Source organism: Nomascus leucogenys, unplaced genomic scaffold (genome assembly GCF_006542625.1).
Source record: "Nomascus leucogenys isolate Asia unplaced genomic scaffold, Asia_NLE_v1 Super-Scaffold_285, whole genome shotgun sequence".
Classification (NCBI taxonomy): Eukaryota; Metazoa; Chordata; class Mammalia; order Primates; family Hylobatidae; genus Nomascus; species Nomascus leucogenys.
Window position 1 is genome coordinate 213101 of NW_022095770.1, and position 14038 is coordinate 227138.

Here is a 14038-nt window from a genome sequence, read left to right on the forward strand (position 1 = left end):
ATTGTGGTGTTCATGATGATTTCTTTGCAGGTTCAAAGCACTAGCCCAGGCCGGGCGCGGTGGCTCACGCTTGTAATCCCAGCACTTTGGGAGGCCGAGGTGGGCGGATCACGATGTCAGGAGATCGAGACCACGGTGAAACCCCGTCTCTACTAAAAGTACAAAAAAATTAGCCAGGCGTGGTGGCGGGCGCCTGTAGTCCCAGCTACTCGGAGAGGCTGAGGCAGGAGAATGGTGTGAACCCGGGAGGCAGAGCTTGCAGCGAGCCGAGAGCGCGCCACGGCACTCCAGCCTGGGTGAGAGAGCGAGACTCCGTCTCAAAAAAAAAAAAAAAAAAAAAAAAAAAGCACTACCCCAGCCATTATCTCTCCCACTTCACTAGGATAAAATTGCTAACCCCACTTTATAGGTGCTAAAACAGGTCCAGGGCCTTGTCAAAGGTCACTCAGTGAGCTGGTGGCAGACCTGGAAATAACTAGCCTAGGAGTCCCTATTCATTAGGCCACAGATGGAAATGCCCTCATTATGCTGTCTGGGCTATGTCTGCGTGAGAGTCAACTAACTGGACTCCAGTTAAATGGAGATATGCACTGGAAGATAAGTTTGTGACTATAGAGTGTTTTTCTCTGCAATGCTGCAGCAGTTGGCACTGGTTAATTCCAGAGGGTGTGTGTGTGTGTGTGCGTGTGTCTGTGTGTGTTTAAAGCATTATCGCACATCCTAGATGAGGGAAGAGAGGGTGAATCCAAGGTAACACAGACACACAGGTAAGCAGATGTTTGCCATCTTCTCTTGAAAGTCATATAAAACCAAATGACAGTGTATATCAGCAGGAGAAACTCAACTTAGGAGGCTCTTCCCAACTGTTAGGCTATATAACTCTGGAATAAGCTAGTACAAATTAGGTAGAAAGTCTAGGATTGTTCCTAGAGCCTGGTGGCGGGAGGTCTTTCCTGGAGGCAAAGGACTGTGGGGCTGTCTCAGGGCCTTCTGCAGCTGCTGAGAAGCCTGCCGACGGGATCATCCCTAAGCCCACAGAAGCTCTGAAAGCTATGGAAACCAAGATCTGTACAGGAGCCACTTCTGGTTTCTAATGCCTAAGAAATTAAGATGGAAAAAAAAAATTCCCATGGAAATTCAAGAATGCAAGAATGTTCTGGGGCCGGGCACGGTGGCTCATACCTGTAATCCCAGCACTTTGGAAGGCCAATCACCTAAGGTCAGAAGTTCAAGACCAGCCTGGTCAACATGGTGAAACCCCGTCTCTACTAAAAATAGAAAATTAGCCGGGCGTGGTGGCGTGCACCTGTAATCCCAGCTACTCAGGAGGCTGAGGCCAGAGAATCACTTGAACCCGGGAGCGGGAGGTTGCAGCGAGCTGAGATCATGCCATTGCACTCCAGCCCAGGCAACAAGAGCAAAACTCCATCTCAAAAAAAAAAAAAAAAAGTTCTACAACGTGGCCACAGGTCTGTGCTGGCTAAGGCAGTGACGTCCCCCTCCCACCAAAGCCCAAACCTTCTAACGTCATCCTAAAGTGTGGGAATCACCTCTTCATCTCAGGCCAGCTCTGGGCTTTTCTCAGCCTATTCATCAGCCTCCATTAGTCCTCAGCTCTGCTGAGGCCTCAGCAGCTTCCGAGTCCCACTGAAGGCTGTGAGGCATAGAATGGGCAGAGGGCAGGCCGGGCGTGGTGGCTTAAGCCTGTAACCCCAGCACTTTGGGAGGCCGAGGCGGGTGGATCACGAGGTCAGGAGATCAAGACCATCCTGGCTAACACGGTGAAACCCCGTCTCTACTAAAAATACAAAAAATTAGCCAGGCGCGGTGGTAGGTGCCTGTAGTCCCAGCTACTCAGGAGGCTGAGGCAGGAGAATGGCGTGAACCCGGGAGGCGGAGCTTGCAGTGAGCCGAGATCCTGCCACTGCACCTCAGCCTGGGCGACAGAGCAAAACTCCATCTCAAAAAAAAAAAAAAAGAAAGAACGGGCAGAGGGCATAAAACCTGAGCCCAGAGGTGGTGGTTGCACAACATTGTGAATGCACTAAATGCCCCTGAATTGTACATTTTAAAATGGCTAATTGTACGTTATGTGAATTTCAATCGATTTTTTTAAAAAATCAAACTGAGCCACCTTTGGGGTGGGGAGAAGAGCTGGGCCAGGCTCTGAGGATTTGAGGGTTGAAACTCCTTGCAGGGAGTGCAACGAACGACAATGGGGAGGCCAGTCTGGGCCTCCCCACTCCTCCTCCAGGACCAGATGGGAACTGGGGCTAGGGAGAAAGGCCCAACTGGGGCAGCGCCGGGCTCTGGGCAGAAGAGAAGCACTCAGTGAATGTGAGGAGGCTGCAGCCGTCGGCTCATTTGCATCATAAGTGATTGGTTTTCCCTGCTCGTCCCTCATTAGGACACAATGGACAGTTGTTTGCTGGCGCAGCAGATCCATTTACCAAGGGAGAGAGGAGACAGAGCACAAGTGACCGATGGGTAATAGTGTCGAAGGGTGGGCAGCCGCCTCCCCTCCCGTGTGCTCCCAGGCCACTGGGACTCTTGTTTTCACACAATGAGAAGGGACCTTAGAGAGCAAATCACCGCTTCACTTTATAGAAGAGACAGGTGCTGAGAGGAGGTGAGACTTGCTGTGGTCAAACAGTGAGAACATAGCAAAACTAAGCACTTTAAACTCTAACCTCTGGATCCTTTTTCTTTGAGACAAGGTCTTGCTCTGTCACCCAGGCTGGAGTAAGTACAGTGGCACGATCTCAGCTCACTGCAACCTCTACCTTCCAAGCTCAAGTGATCCCCCCACCTCAACTTTCTGTGGGCCACGACACCTGGCTAATTTTTTGTAGAGACAAGGTCTCACTGTGTTGCCCACATTTTTCTCGAACTCCTGGGCTCAAGTGATCCACCAGCCTTGGCCTCCCAAAGTGCTAGGATTACAGGTGTGATCCACAGCACTGGGCCTGTTTGGTTTTTGTTTTGTTTTGTTTTTTTGAGATAGGGTTCCACTCTGTCATCCAGGCTAGAGTGCAGTGGTATGATCACTGCTCACTACAGCCTCGCACTCCTGGTTCAAGTGATCCTCCCACCTCAGCCTCCTGAGTAGATAGGACTACAAGTATGTGCCACCACGCTTAGCTAATTTTTATTTCTTTTTATTTTTTCTAGAAACAGTGTTTCCCTATGTTGCCCAGGCTGGTCTCACCTGGGTTCAAGTGATCCTCCCACCTCAGCCTCCTGAATAGCTGGGATTACAAGTGTGAGCCACTGCACCAGGCCTGGATTCTAAACTGTCATTTGAGGGTTCACTTCGTTTCCCCACAATACCTTCTCTGTGCCCCCATTCCCATCTCTGTGGTCTCCTGTTCCCGGGGCCTTCGTTTCCATCATTCTGTCTCCTGTGTCTATTTCTTTTTCTCTGTTTCTGTTCCTCTTTGTATCTTTTCCTCTTGGTTTCTAGGCAGCTAGGATAATTACTAGACTTTTAATTAACCCCTGCCCTAACAAAGGTGGGTCTGGCATAAGAGGCAGCAATTTAGCAAGTGCCTTGGTTTGTTTTGGGGATAGGTGGGGAGAGAAAAATATGTGTTGGGGCCTGTTATAAACCAGGCACTAAGACAGACACATAACACACTTTATCTCATTTCATCCTTTCAATCTTGCAAGGTAGGTGTTCTTAGAGACAAAAAGGGTGAGGCTCAGAGAGGTTAAGTAACTTGTGCAAGGGCACCCAGCTAGCAAATTGTAGTTACCTGACTCCAAAACCTCTGTTCTTCCATCTCACACCCTGGCACAGGGTCTAATGCAGGGTAAGGGGCTCATTGATTCCAGGCTCAAGGGAGGCACAAAGTCACTGAAGGAGACCACTGTTTTGTTGCTGCCCTCTAGGCAGCGACTGCGTCCCCCCAGAGCCCCCTCCTTCTCTGAGCCCCTTCTGCAGGGTGGCGAAATCTCACAAATGCAAGCTTTTGCCCCCGGGGAGGTGGGGAGGCAGTGATCAAGAAAGAAACCTGACAAACCCAGACCAACCATGGGGGTCTCCCTCCTGTTAACACTCCTCCCTAACAGCCCTCCCGGTGGTTCCCCATCTGCCCCTCCCCTTTATGGGTCAAGCCTGCTGGCGTCTGTGTCTGTTTCATTGTGCTGTGGGGGAAGGGGAGAGTCAGGGGTGAGTGGGTGTCTGTGTGCATGAACATAAGGCCTCCGGGTTCATTCTGACACTGAATGAAAAACTCACCAATTATTCATCCAATCTCATTAATATGCAGACAGACATCTGTTATTTAGGAGTCAACAGCAGAGGCATTTTCTTGTGGGGAGGGGCACTAGTGTACATGGCTCTCTTGTCTCTCCGCTGCTAGGGGGTAGCTACTCAGGAATCATCCCACACCTCCCGACCTGGAGCCTCCCATCTCTCTGACCCTCACTCACAGCTTTGAGGACAGCAAGTAAGGGATTGACCAGACAGAGATGGAGGGATATCTGGGAACCTGGCTGGAAGGAAGGAAGCAGAAGAGGAGCTGCCTTGTGTAGAACAAACTCAGAGCAAAACGCTAAACCCTTTCCTGGGGAAGAGAATGTGGAGTTGGGGGAGAGAGCTGTGCCAAGAGTGCCTGCCCCACTGGGAATCTCAGGGACATGACCCCTCCCCCCACACCTTCCTCAGCCTGCAGGACAAGTCTGAGTGCATCTGAAGCAGGGGGAGGGTCACTATGGCAACATGAAGTCCTCACCCAGAGACTGCAGAAAAAGTAATAAGAGGAGTTCAGGAAAATGGAGACCAAGGGACCTCAATCTTTGGAGGAGTCACTAAAGCTCTCTTCAGGCCCCAGGATAGGTGTGGGAACAAGACATAACTACCTCCTGCTTTCTGTCTTCTGTCTTCATCCAGTCTTCAAGTCCCAGCAGAAAATACCCCTCCAAGAAGCCTTTCCCGACTGCCTCAGGCCCAGCTTAGAAGCACTTAAGCCTTGGTGTCTTGGTTGTAAAGAATAAAAGTTGACATCAGCTCAGCAACACAATGAGGTAGATGTGGTGATCAGCCCCCTTTTCTAGGTGCAAAAACTGAGGTTCGGAGAGGTGCTGGGCCTCACCAAAGACTCCCCAGGGAAGAAGCATCAGAGTTCAACCCAGGCCCTGGGACTTCTGCCTCAGAACCTGAAGCTCCTCCCACGGACTGTACCTCCTGGGAGGGCCAGAGTCACAAGGGGAGGACCCTTGTCAGCTGAAGTGTTTCAGGAGTTGATTGAGTCCTCTCTTCCCATCCACCCTGTCCTTCCCCCTCCTCCCTCCTAGGCAGGCTGATTGCCTAGGTTAAGAAACACTAGTCTGGGCGAGGTGGCTCACGCCTGTAATCCCAGCACTTTGGGAGGCCGAGGCAGGCGGATCACTAGGTCAGGAGATTGAGACCATCCTGGCTAACACGGTGAAACCTCGTCTCTACTAAAAATACAAAAAATTAGGCCGGGCGCAGTGGCTTATGCATGTAATCCCAGCACTTTGGGAGGCCAAGACAGGCGGACCACGAGGTCAGGAGATCAAGACCATCCTGGGTAACACAGTGAAACCCCATCTCTACTAAAAATACAAAAAATTAGTCGGACGTGGTGGCAGGTGCCTGTAGTCCCAGCTACTCGGGGGCTGAGGCAGGAGAATGGCATGAATCCAGGAGGCGGAGCTTGCAGTGAGCCGAGATCACGCCACTGCACTCCAGCCTGGGCGACAGAGCGAGACTCCGTCTCAAAAAAAAAAAAAATTAGCCAGGCGTGGTGGTGGGCGCCTGTGGTCCCAGTTACTGGGGCGGCTGAGGCAGGAGAATGGCGTGAACCCGGGAGGCGGAGCTTGCAGTGAGCCAAGATTGGGCCACTGCACTCCAGCCTGGGCAATAGAGCGAGACTCTCAAAAAAAAAAAGAAACACTAGTCTGGGCGCGGTGGCTCATGCCTGTAATCCCAACACTTTGGGAGGCCAAGGTGGGTGGATCACCTGAGGTCAGGAGTTCGAGACCAGCCTGGCCAACATGGTGAAACCCCATCTCTACTAAAAATACAAAAATTAGGTCAGGCGCGATGGCTCATGCCTGTAATCCCAGCACTTTGGGAGACTGAAGCAGACAGATCATGAGGTCAAGAGATCGAGACCATCCTGGCCCACATGGTGAAACCCTGTCTCTACTAAAAATACAAAAATGGCTGGGCACGGTGGCTCATGCCTATAGTCCCAGCACTTTGGGAGGCCGAGGTGGGTGGATCACCTGAGGCTGGGAGTTCAAGACTAGCCTGACCAACATGGAGAAACCCCCGTCTCTACTAAAAATACAAAATTAGCCAGGCATGGTGGCACATGGCTGTAATCCCAGCTACTTCAGGAGGCTGAGGCAGGAGAATCACTTGAACCCAGGAGGTGAGGTTGCTGTGAGCCGAGATTGTGCCAGTGCACTCCAGCCTGGGTAATAAGAGTGAAACTCTGTTTCAAAAAAAAAAAAAACACTAAAATTAGCTGCGCATGGTGGCACGTGCCTGTAGTCCCAGCTACTCAGGAGGCTGAGGCAGGAGAATCGCTTGAACCCAGAAGGCGGAGGTTGCAGTGAGCCGAGATGGTGCCACTGCACTCCAGCCTGAATGACAGAGTGAAACTCAGTCTCAAAAAAAAAAAAACAGAAACACTGGCAGCCATCACAGTGTGATTAGTTGTTTATTTCATTAAATGTTTAACGAGGCTACGTTGTTTCCCAAACCAGTGTCTAATTTGTGAGGGAAACAGCTGCAGAGAAGGAAGCTGGGTGACTCCTGCATCTGGGGTGGGGAAGGGAGTAAGGTCCCCTCCCTCCATCCTACAGAGGCCTTTGAGGATCAGAAACTGTCCCATTCCCTCCTCCCGCCCACTGAGCTCCTCAGTCCAGAGCCCTCCTCCCCAGAAACAAAATGTCTGGCAACCCAGACCTGCAGAAAGGGACCAAAAATCCATTCCTGGTGGTATTGAAAATGTATTAAACTTTGGGGGGTCCTCCAGCTGATTGATTTTTCTAATTATGTTTGCTTTAGATGGATATTTAAATGCGTTTGCATTCCCTGAGCTCACATGGCAGGAGATGAAGGTCGGAGGAAAGAGGGGGCACAAACACTCCACACTCTACACTTTGGTGGTTGCAGGCTTGAACCTGCTATGCACTGAGAAGTCCAAAGTGGAAAAGAGAAGCCACTCAGCTAAAAATCGCAAGTCGATTTTTATGGCAGGTCCTTGTGGGGAAAGGGTCAGTACTCAGAGACAGATGGAGATCCACCTAGCTGGGCCTGGAGCCCCTACCCTCTCCTATACCCTTAGCTGAGGACTCAGGGTCCTTGAGTCAGTCCCTAACCAGGTCTCAGTTTGAGGGGGTGGTTATCCAAGGGCACTTAGATAATTTCAAATGCCATTGAAGTTATCCTAGAATCTTTTGAGACTGGCTGAGATGAACTAGTCCCATAGGAGAGGTTGGAATAGGGATATCTGATGAGCCAGGGAGTGGTGGGTGGGGATTCCTTTCCTCTCAAGACTGGAACCTGGCATAAGGGAAAGGAGAAGCTATTTTTTATTTATTTATTTATTTATTTATTTATTTATTTTAGAGACAGGGTCTCACTCTGACACTCAGGCTGGAAGACAATGGCATGATCATAGCTCACTGTAGTCTCGAACTCCTGGCCTCAAGCAATCCTCCCAGCTTGGCCTTCCAAAGGAGGAATCTTGACTGGGATTATAGGTGTGAGCCACTGCCGAGAAGCTATTTTAAATGACACACCTCAGAGGCAAATCTCCCAGCCCCAGCACCACATCCAGATAACCATCTATCCAAAAAACAACTCTGATCACTTCACTCTGCCTGAAATTCCTGGTGGTTTCATCCTCTGAGGATGACTTCATTCATCCTCAGAATGAAATCCTGGTTCCTCTGTGGACCCTGCAGTAGCCTCAGTGTACCTTCCTAGCCTTGTCTTCTATTCTCCCAGCCATGGGAGCCCCAACAGTGCTATGCTCGTTCTCATCTCCACGTGTTTACACATGCTGTACCCTCTGCCCAGAGTGTCTTTACTACCCCTTCCCTGCCTGGAAAACTCTTCAACCCTCAGGACTTGGCTCACAGGACTGGCTTCTCAGGCTGCAAGGAGCTCCCATAGCACCCCATACATGTACAAATATCCCTCAGCCATGGCACCCTCACACCTGGGGTACCTCTCTTCCACACTGGGCTGGCCTCCAGAAGCTTAGAGACTGGTCCTTGCAATCTCCCAAGCCAGTGTATGCCACACAGTTGGTGTTAGTACATACTTGCTGAATGAATGAATGAATGAATGAGGGAGGAATGGGCTATAAATTTGGGTGGGATCCCAGCAGATAGTTGGGTAAGGTCAGTGTTCTCTTCCAGTGTGTCTGGGAGAACTGGCTAGGGCTGGGGCTCGGGGAGGGAAGGGCCAGGGATGGTTCCTGGGGGAGAATGTCACCGAAAAGAGGCCAGTGGGACCAGAGCCAGGGAGGGAATACAGGACAATCTGAAACCAGACTCCCGAGAAAACAGACCAGCACTGTCTTTCCTGACAACAGGCGCTGAGCCGTCCTCTCCACTATCTTTCCTTTAAGGGACAGGGTAGGGGTGACTCTAACAGCTGATGCTCCCCTGAAAGTCATGACGGAACTCAGCATGGAAGGAGAGAAAGGTCCCTGGCCTGAGCCTCTAAGGAGACCCCAGAATCAAACTACTGACCTCTCAGGAAACTTCACGCTGTACAGGGGTAGCTTCTGTGATGTGGAAGCTTTTGATGCCTTCTTTTTTTTTTTTTTTTTTGGAGACGGAGTCTCCCTCTGTCACCCAGGCTAGAGTGCAGTGGCGCAATCTCAGCTCACTGCAAGCTCCGCCTCCCGGGTTCATGCTATTCTCCTGCCTCAGCCTCCTGAGTAGCTGGGACTACAGGCACTGCCACCATGCCCAGCTAATTTTTTGTATTTTTAGTAGAGACGGGGGTTTCACCGTGTTAGCCAGGATGGTCTCGATCTCCTGACCTTGTGATCTGCCCGCCTCGGCCTCCCAAAGTGCTGGGATTACAGGCATGAGCCACCGCGCCCGACCTGATGCCTCCTTATCCCCACAACCCCCAGGGCACCAGCAGGCTCCAAGCCAGGGGTACGGATGGTGAGCAGGACCCCTCCCACACTAGCAGCAGGCCTGGCTGGGCTGAGAAATGCTGACTAATTGCATGTCAGTCTGCTCTAAAACCCCCTAATGGCCTGAGAATTGCCCACTTCATTAACTAGGGTGAACAGTCCCAGGATGTCTCCTTCTCCCAACTCTGACTCCTAAAAGGACACTTCTGATCCAACCTATGGCTTTGTCCTCTGCTCTATCTGTGGACATGGACAGGAAAGTTCTCCAGTTTCCCTCTTACTGCTAGAGATTGGTAGATTGATTTTTTAAAAAAGCAATAAAACTATAGCCACAGCCGTTTTCCATGGACGTGGGCTTTATTGGGTGACTGTTGAGGCAAGGGAGGTTCTAGGGCTGGTGGATTGATGGGGGGCAGGGGCTTCTCCTTGCTTTTGAGTTTAGTGCATGTTGCCTAGAGGTTAGATGTGTGAGAATAGCTGCAGAAGTGAGAGGAGAGGAAAAGAGAAGGTCATAGAATGGACATTTTCCTTGGGCCAGAACCAGGATATGGGGACTGGGGGTGGAGAGGGAGGGTACTCTTCACATAGGAGACTCCACGAAGGTCACTATTTGATACCAGCTTCCCTAACCCCCACCTGCCCCATCCCAGTTCATGCCTCAGATGCCAGCCCTGTTAGCTCCCTCAACATCCACTGGAGAAGAGGAGGGAGGAGGAGATGAGAAATGATAATACCCTTCTGCCCTCCAGCTCCCCTGCCCAGAAGAATTGCTCGCTCTGCCTGCCCTGACTTCCCAGCCAGGATCAGGAGGTCAGGAAGCCCGGGCGCAGGCAGGGGAACAATTGTGTCCCTCACCATCCCTCTTCACACTCTGCCCTCTCCTAGCCCCTCACATGAGGTTGCAGCTCTTGGCTCGATCCTTGTGTATCTCGCCCTCATTCCCCCGGTCTGGCCGTCCTGACAGCTGAGCGGATCGCTGCATTCCCCGGCGTGAGTCAGTTCGGCGCAGCTGCCTATGGCCACGGCCAAGGGAGGCCACTGTAGCCACATGGAAGACATCCCTGACGCTGCGCTCAGAGGACCGGGAGGAGCACTCAACGTAGGACACAGCCCCCACCTGCTTGGCCAGCACAGTGCCCTGGAAAAGGAAGGAGTGCATGGGAGAAAGTTATAGGTCTTAGCCTGCAGCTTAGAAAGGGGCATGGAGGCTGTGGGCTGGGGTTGAATGTCAAGGCTGGGGGCAGTCAAGGGATCAGGTCAGAGGTCACAGGCCAGAACAAAGGATGAGCCAGGTAAGGTGTTCTCAAATCAGAGACTGAAGGGGCAGAGGTGACAGGTCTAGGCTGGGATGAGGTCAGACGTCAAGGGTCCCACCTGCTCATGTGTAACAGGGATAAGCCTCTGCTTGGACAGCTCCCTCAATGTGGCCAGGTCAGTCCGCATGTCCAGTTTACAGCCAACCAGCACAACCTTGGCATTGGGGCAGAACTCTTGAGTCTCTCCTTGCCACTATGTAGGAGAAGAAAAGAGAATTGTGGAGGGGTGGAGGGAGGCACAGCGTGAGCCTTTGCACCATGCCAGCAGTGTGCCCTCTCTTCCTCACAGCATGCAGAAACCATGTATCCCTCAGGACTCTCCCACATGAGGAAGGAGGTGAGAATGTTAGGCTTGGGTTGAGAGCAGGATGGGGTGAGAGAGAAGCAGCAGGGAGGAGAGGGCTAGCGTGGGCCTGCGGACTCTTCTCCCTCAGTGGCTATGAAGGGTCTGCCAGCCTGGAAACTTCCCATTCCCACTCACCTTTCCCATACTCTCTCCTGGGAACAAATTTATCCCACCCTCCCCTCCCCCACCTAGGAACTGGGACTGCCCTAGCTGACTTCTGTCCATTCACCCCTGGCTTTTCTCATGGAAACTGGGGCCTGGAGAGGAGGCCACAGGGCTTTCCTGAGCTCCAGGATCAGCCTTCCCATCCCATCCCCTCCATCTGGGACTCCCACTGCCAAAAGAGTTGGAAGAGCAGAGAAGGAATCCTGTGAGTGCTTCTCCCTTCACTCCCCCACCTCCCCTAGCTGCTGTATCCAGCTCTGAGGACTTTCAGGAACGGGTGGCTGGGAGGGATGGGGGCTGGAGGCAGGGGTGGCAGGAATGAGAGCTTCACTCGCTAACCAGCTGATGGCCATACCCCAGCCATCACTCCCTCCTCCTGGCCCATGTTATGTCAGGACCATGGTGTCTGGTCCCCCTCAGTCTAGCTGCCCTATTTCCCCAGGCTCCCACCTTCTTGAGAACACTGTCCAGTGTTTCTGGTCGGCTAATGTCGAAGCAGATGAGCACAGCATCAGAATCAGGATAGGCCAGAGGCCGGACATTATCATAGTAAGAGGAACCTGAAGGAAGACAGGGCATGAGGGTCCTGAGTGGATGGGAGGCCTGGAAGGGAATGGGAGACCTTACAGATCCTGGTCAAGGGATGCTGGGAACAGAGAATGGAAAAGAGCAACCATTAATACCCATCATTAATACCCATCATGGAGTCTGGGTTTTCCAAGTGGGGGAGCGGGCAGAAGGGAGGTCAGATGGTGGGAAACAGCTCTCTGCTTCCCTAGTGGTTTAAAAAGTAATAATTTTTATTCTTGACTGAGGTTTAGACCCCTTTGAGAAGCTCATAAAATCTACAGACATTCTCTTAAAATGTTGCATGTGCTTTCTGGGCTTTGGCAGTCTAAAGCCCCGAAGGGAACTCTTGTAAAAATAAAAACCCTCCTTATGTTGGGAGGAGGAAAAGAGCAGTGGCAGGGAGAGCACTCTCCCATTCTCCTGGGACTTGACCTCAGATTTCTCTAGTTCAATGGAGAGAAACAGCCCCCTGACCACCCCTCACTCAAGACATTCTAAATGTCTTTTCTTTTTTTTTTTTTATTTTTTGAGACGGAGTCTTGCTCTATCGCTCAGGCTGGAGTGCAGCAGCATGATCTCGGCTCACTGCAGCCTCCGCCTCCCAGGTTCCAGCGATTCTCTTGCCTCAGCCTCCTGGTAGCTGAGATTACAGCCGCGTGCCACACGCCTGACTAATTTTTGTATTTTTAGTAGAGACGGAGTTTCAACCATATTGGCCAAGCTGGTCTCAAACTCCTGACCTCAGGTGATCTGCCCACCCCAGCCTCCCAAAGTGCTAGGATTACAGGCGTGAGCCACCGTGCCAGGCCTCTAAATGTCTTTTCTAAACCCAGTCTTATCTCGGAAGAAACATGTTCCAAATTAAAAGCCATTCCTTCCCAACTTTCCCAGGTAGGCAGGACCCAGCTGAGGGGCTCAGATCCTAGGCTTTCTCCTTCAGGACATGGTTTCTGTCACACTCTGCAAGTTCTGCCTCAGTTTCCCTGGCTTTTAGCAGAAAATTGATTTTTCCTTCCTGTTGGAATTGGATGGATGGGCTGGGCTGACCTGGAACCTAAGGGTCTAGCCAAGGGACGGGACAGAGTGGGCCGCCTTGGAAGTCAGGGTGACCCCCAGGGACTTGGCTACCTGAAGTGTCCCACATGTTGAGCTCAATGCGGCGCTTGTCGATCTCAAAGCTCGCGGTGTAGTTCTCAAACACGGTGGGGACATAACTCTGCAGACACGGATGGATCCAGATGAGACCCTTTCTCCAAGTCCTCACCCCAGATAAATGCCCTCCTCACTCCCACACCCCGTCCAGCCCAGCCCCTGGACACAAGTTGGTCTGGGATTGGGCAAAGGGGAGATCCCGGGAGCTCCTGCCCCCCCGCAGAATCTCTGCTAGGCTCCCAGACCTCCTCCTGTTCCCTTCTGGTCCCTTCAGCCCCCTAGTTCTTCCCCTCTCCATTGCCCAGGACCTCCAACATTCCCCTCGCCCTCCCTCCCGGATGCTCTGGTTCTCCCAAACCCCATCCATCTCACCCTGCTCCCTAATTCCTCCCACCCCAATCCTCTGCAGTCCTTCCTGAGCCCTCAAGGCCTCCCCGCGTCCTCCGACCCCCTGTCTCTTGTCCCTGGTTACCCGAGTACCCATTCCCATCCGTCCCCAGGGCCCCTGTCACCCACCCCCCAGCAGCCTTAGCGTCCCCTTCCCAAGACGCAGGTCCCTCACCCCGGGATAGGCGTCCTTGGCGAACACCTGCAGCAGCGCCGTCTTGCCGCACTCTGCGTCTCCCACCACCACGATCTTGCAGCGGCCGCTCTGCCCCTCCATGGTCCCGGCTACGCGCCGGTCCCCCACGCCACCCCCCTCCCGGGTCCCGCCGCCGCCTCTGCCTCCGCCTCCCCCGCCGCTGCAGCTGCAGCCGCTCGGGCCGCCAACACCGGCATCTCGCGGGCCCGCGCCGAGCCCCCGCCCCGGGGCCGCGGCCCCCCCCTCCGCCCCGCCCCCAGCCAGGCGGCCGCGCCCCCCGGCCCCGCCTCCCACCCGCGCAGCCGGGGGGCGGGGCCCAGCAGATCTGGGCGGAGCCCTGGGAACAGAGGCCCCAGAGCCGGAGTCCAGCACGCCGGTGTGGTCTGAGGGGCCCCTGCCGGTTTGGGACAGGCCGAACCGGGCTTATTTGACTTTCTCGGAGATAAGGGCAGGGCAGAGTTCAAGCGAAGTTCTTAGGGGTAGAATGTGAGCGGCACAAGCGCGAAGCTCAGGCCTGCTGTGTATCCACGCGTGCACGCAGGTGTACCAGTGCGGACAAGAGCTGGGGCAGCCATCCACTTCCTGAACACGGCGGGAGAGAGATGCTAAGGGGAAGGAGGGAGCCTTTTTGGTTTTCTCTCCCGCCTCCGCCCGTGTCCTGGCAGGGGGTCTTGGGGAAATGGGAGGGTGAACCCCAGCACACCCACCCGGACGGTGGTGACATCATAGCTTTCCGTCCCCATGGCAACGGGCAGCCGGGTCTCGG

At 53.1% G+C, this 14038-nt stretch overlaps 1 protein-coding gene across 1 annotated transcript; it reads right to left on the reverse strand.

The window, feature by feature from the left end:
• Nucleotides 1-6676: 6676 nt before the first annotated feature.
• Nucleotides 6677-13515, reverse strand: RND2 (Rho family GTPase 2). The gene is made up of 5 exons (XM_030808229.1): nt 13252-13515; nt 12666-12753; nt 11418-11527; nt 10515-10649; nt 6677-10278 (listed from the first exon to the last, which is right to left on the reverse strand). Exons 1-5 carry the CDS (start codon nt 13351-13353, stop codon nt 10030-10032), a joined length of 684 nt encoding a protein of 227 aa, XP_030664089.1. The 5' UTR covers nt 13354-13515; the 3' UTR covers nt 6677-10029.
• Between the last annotated feature and the right edge of the window lie 523 nt (nt 13516-14038).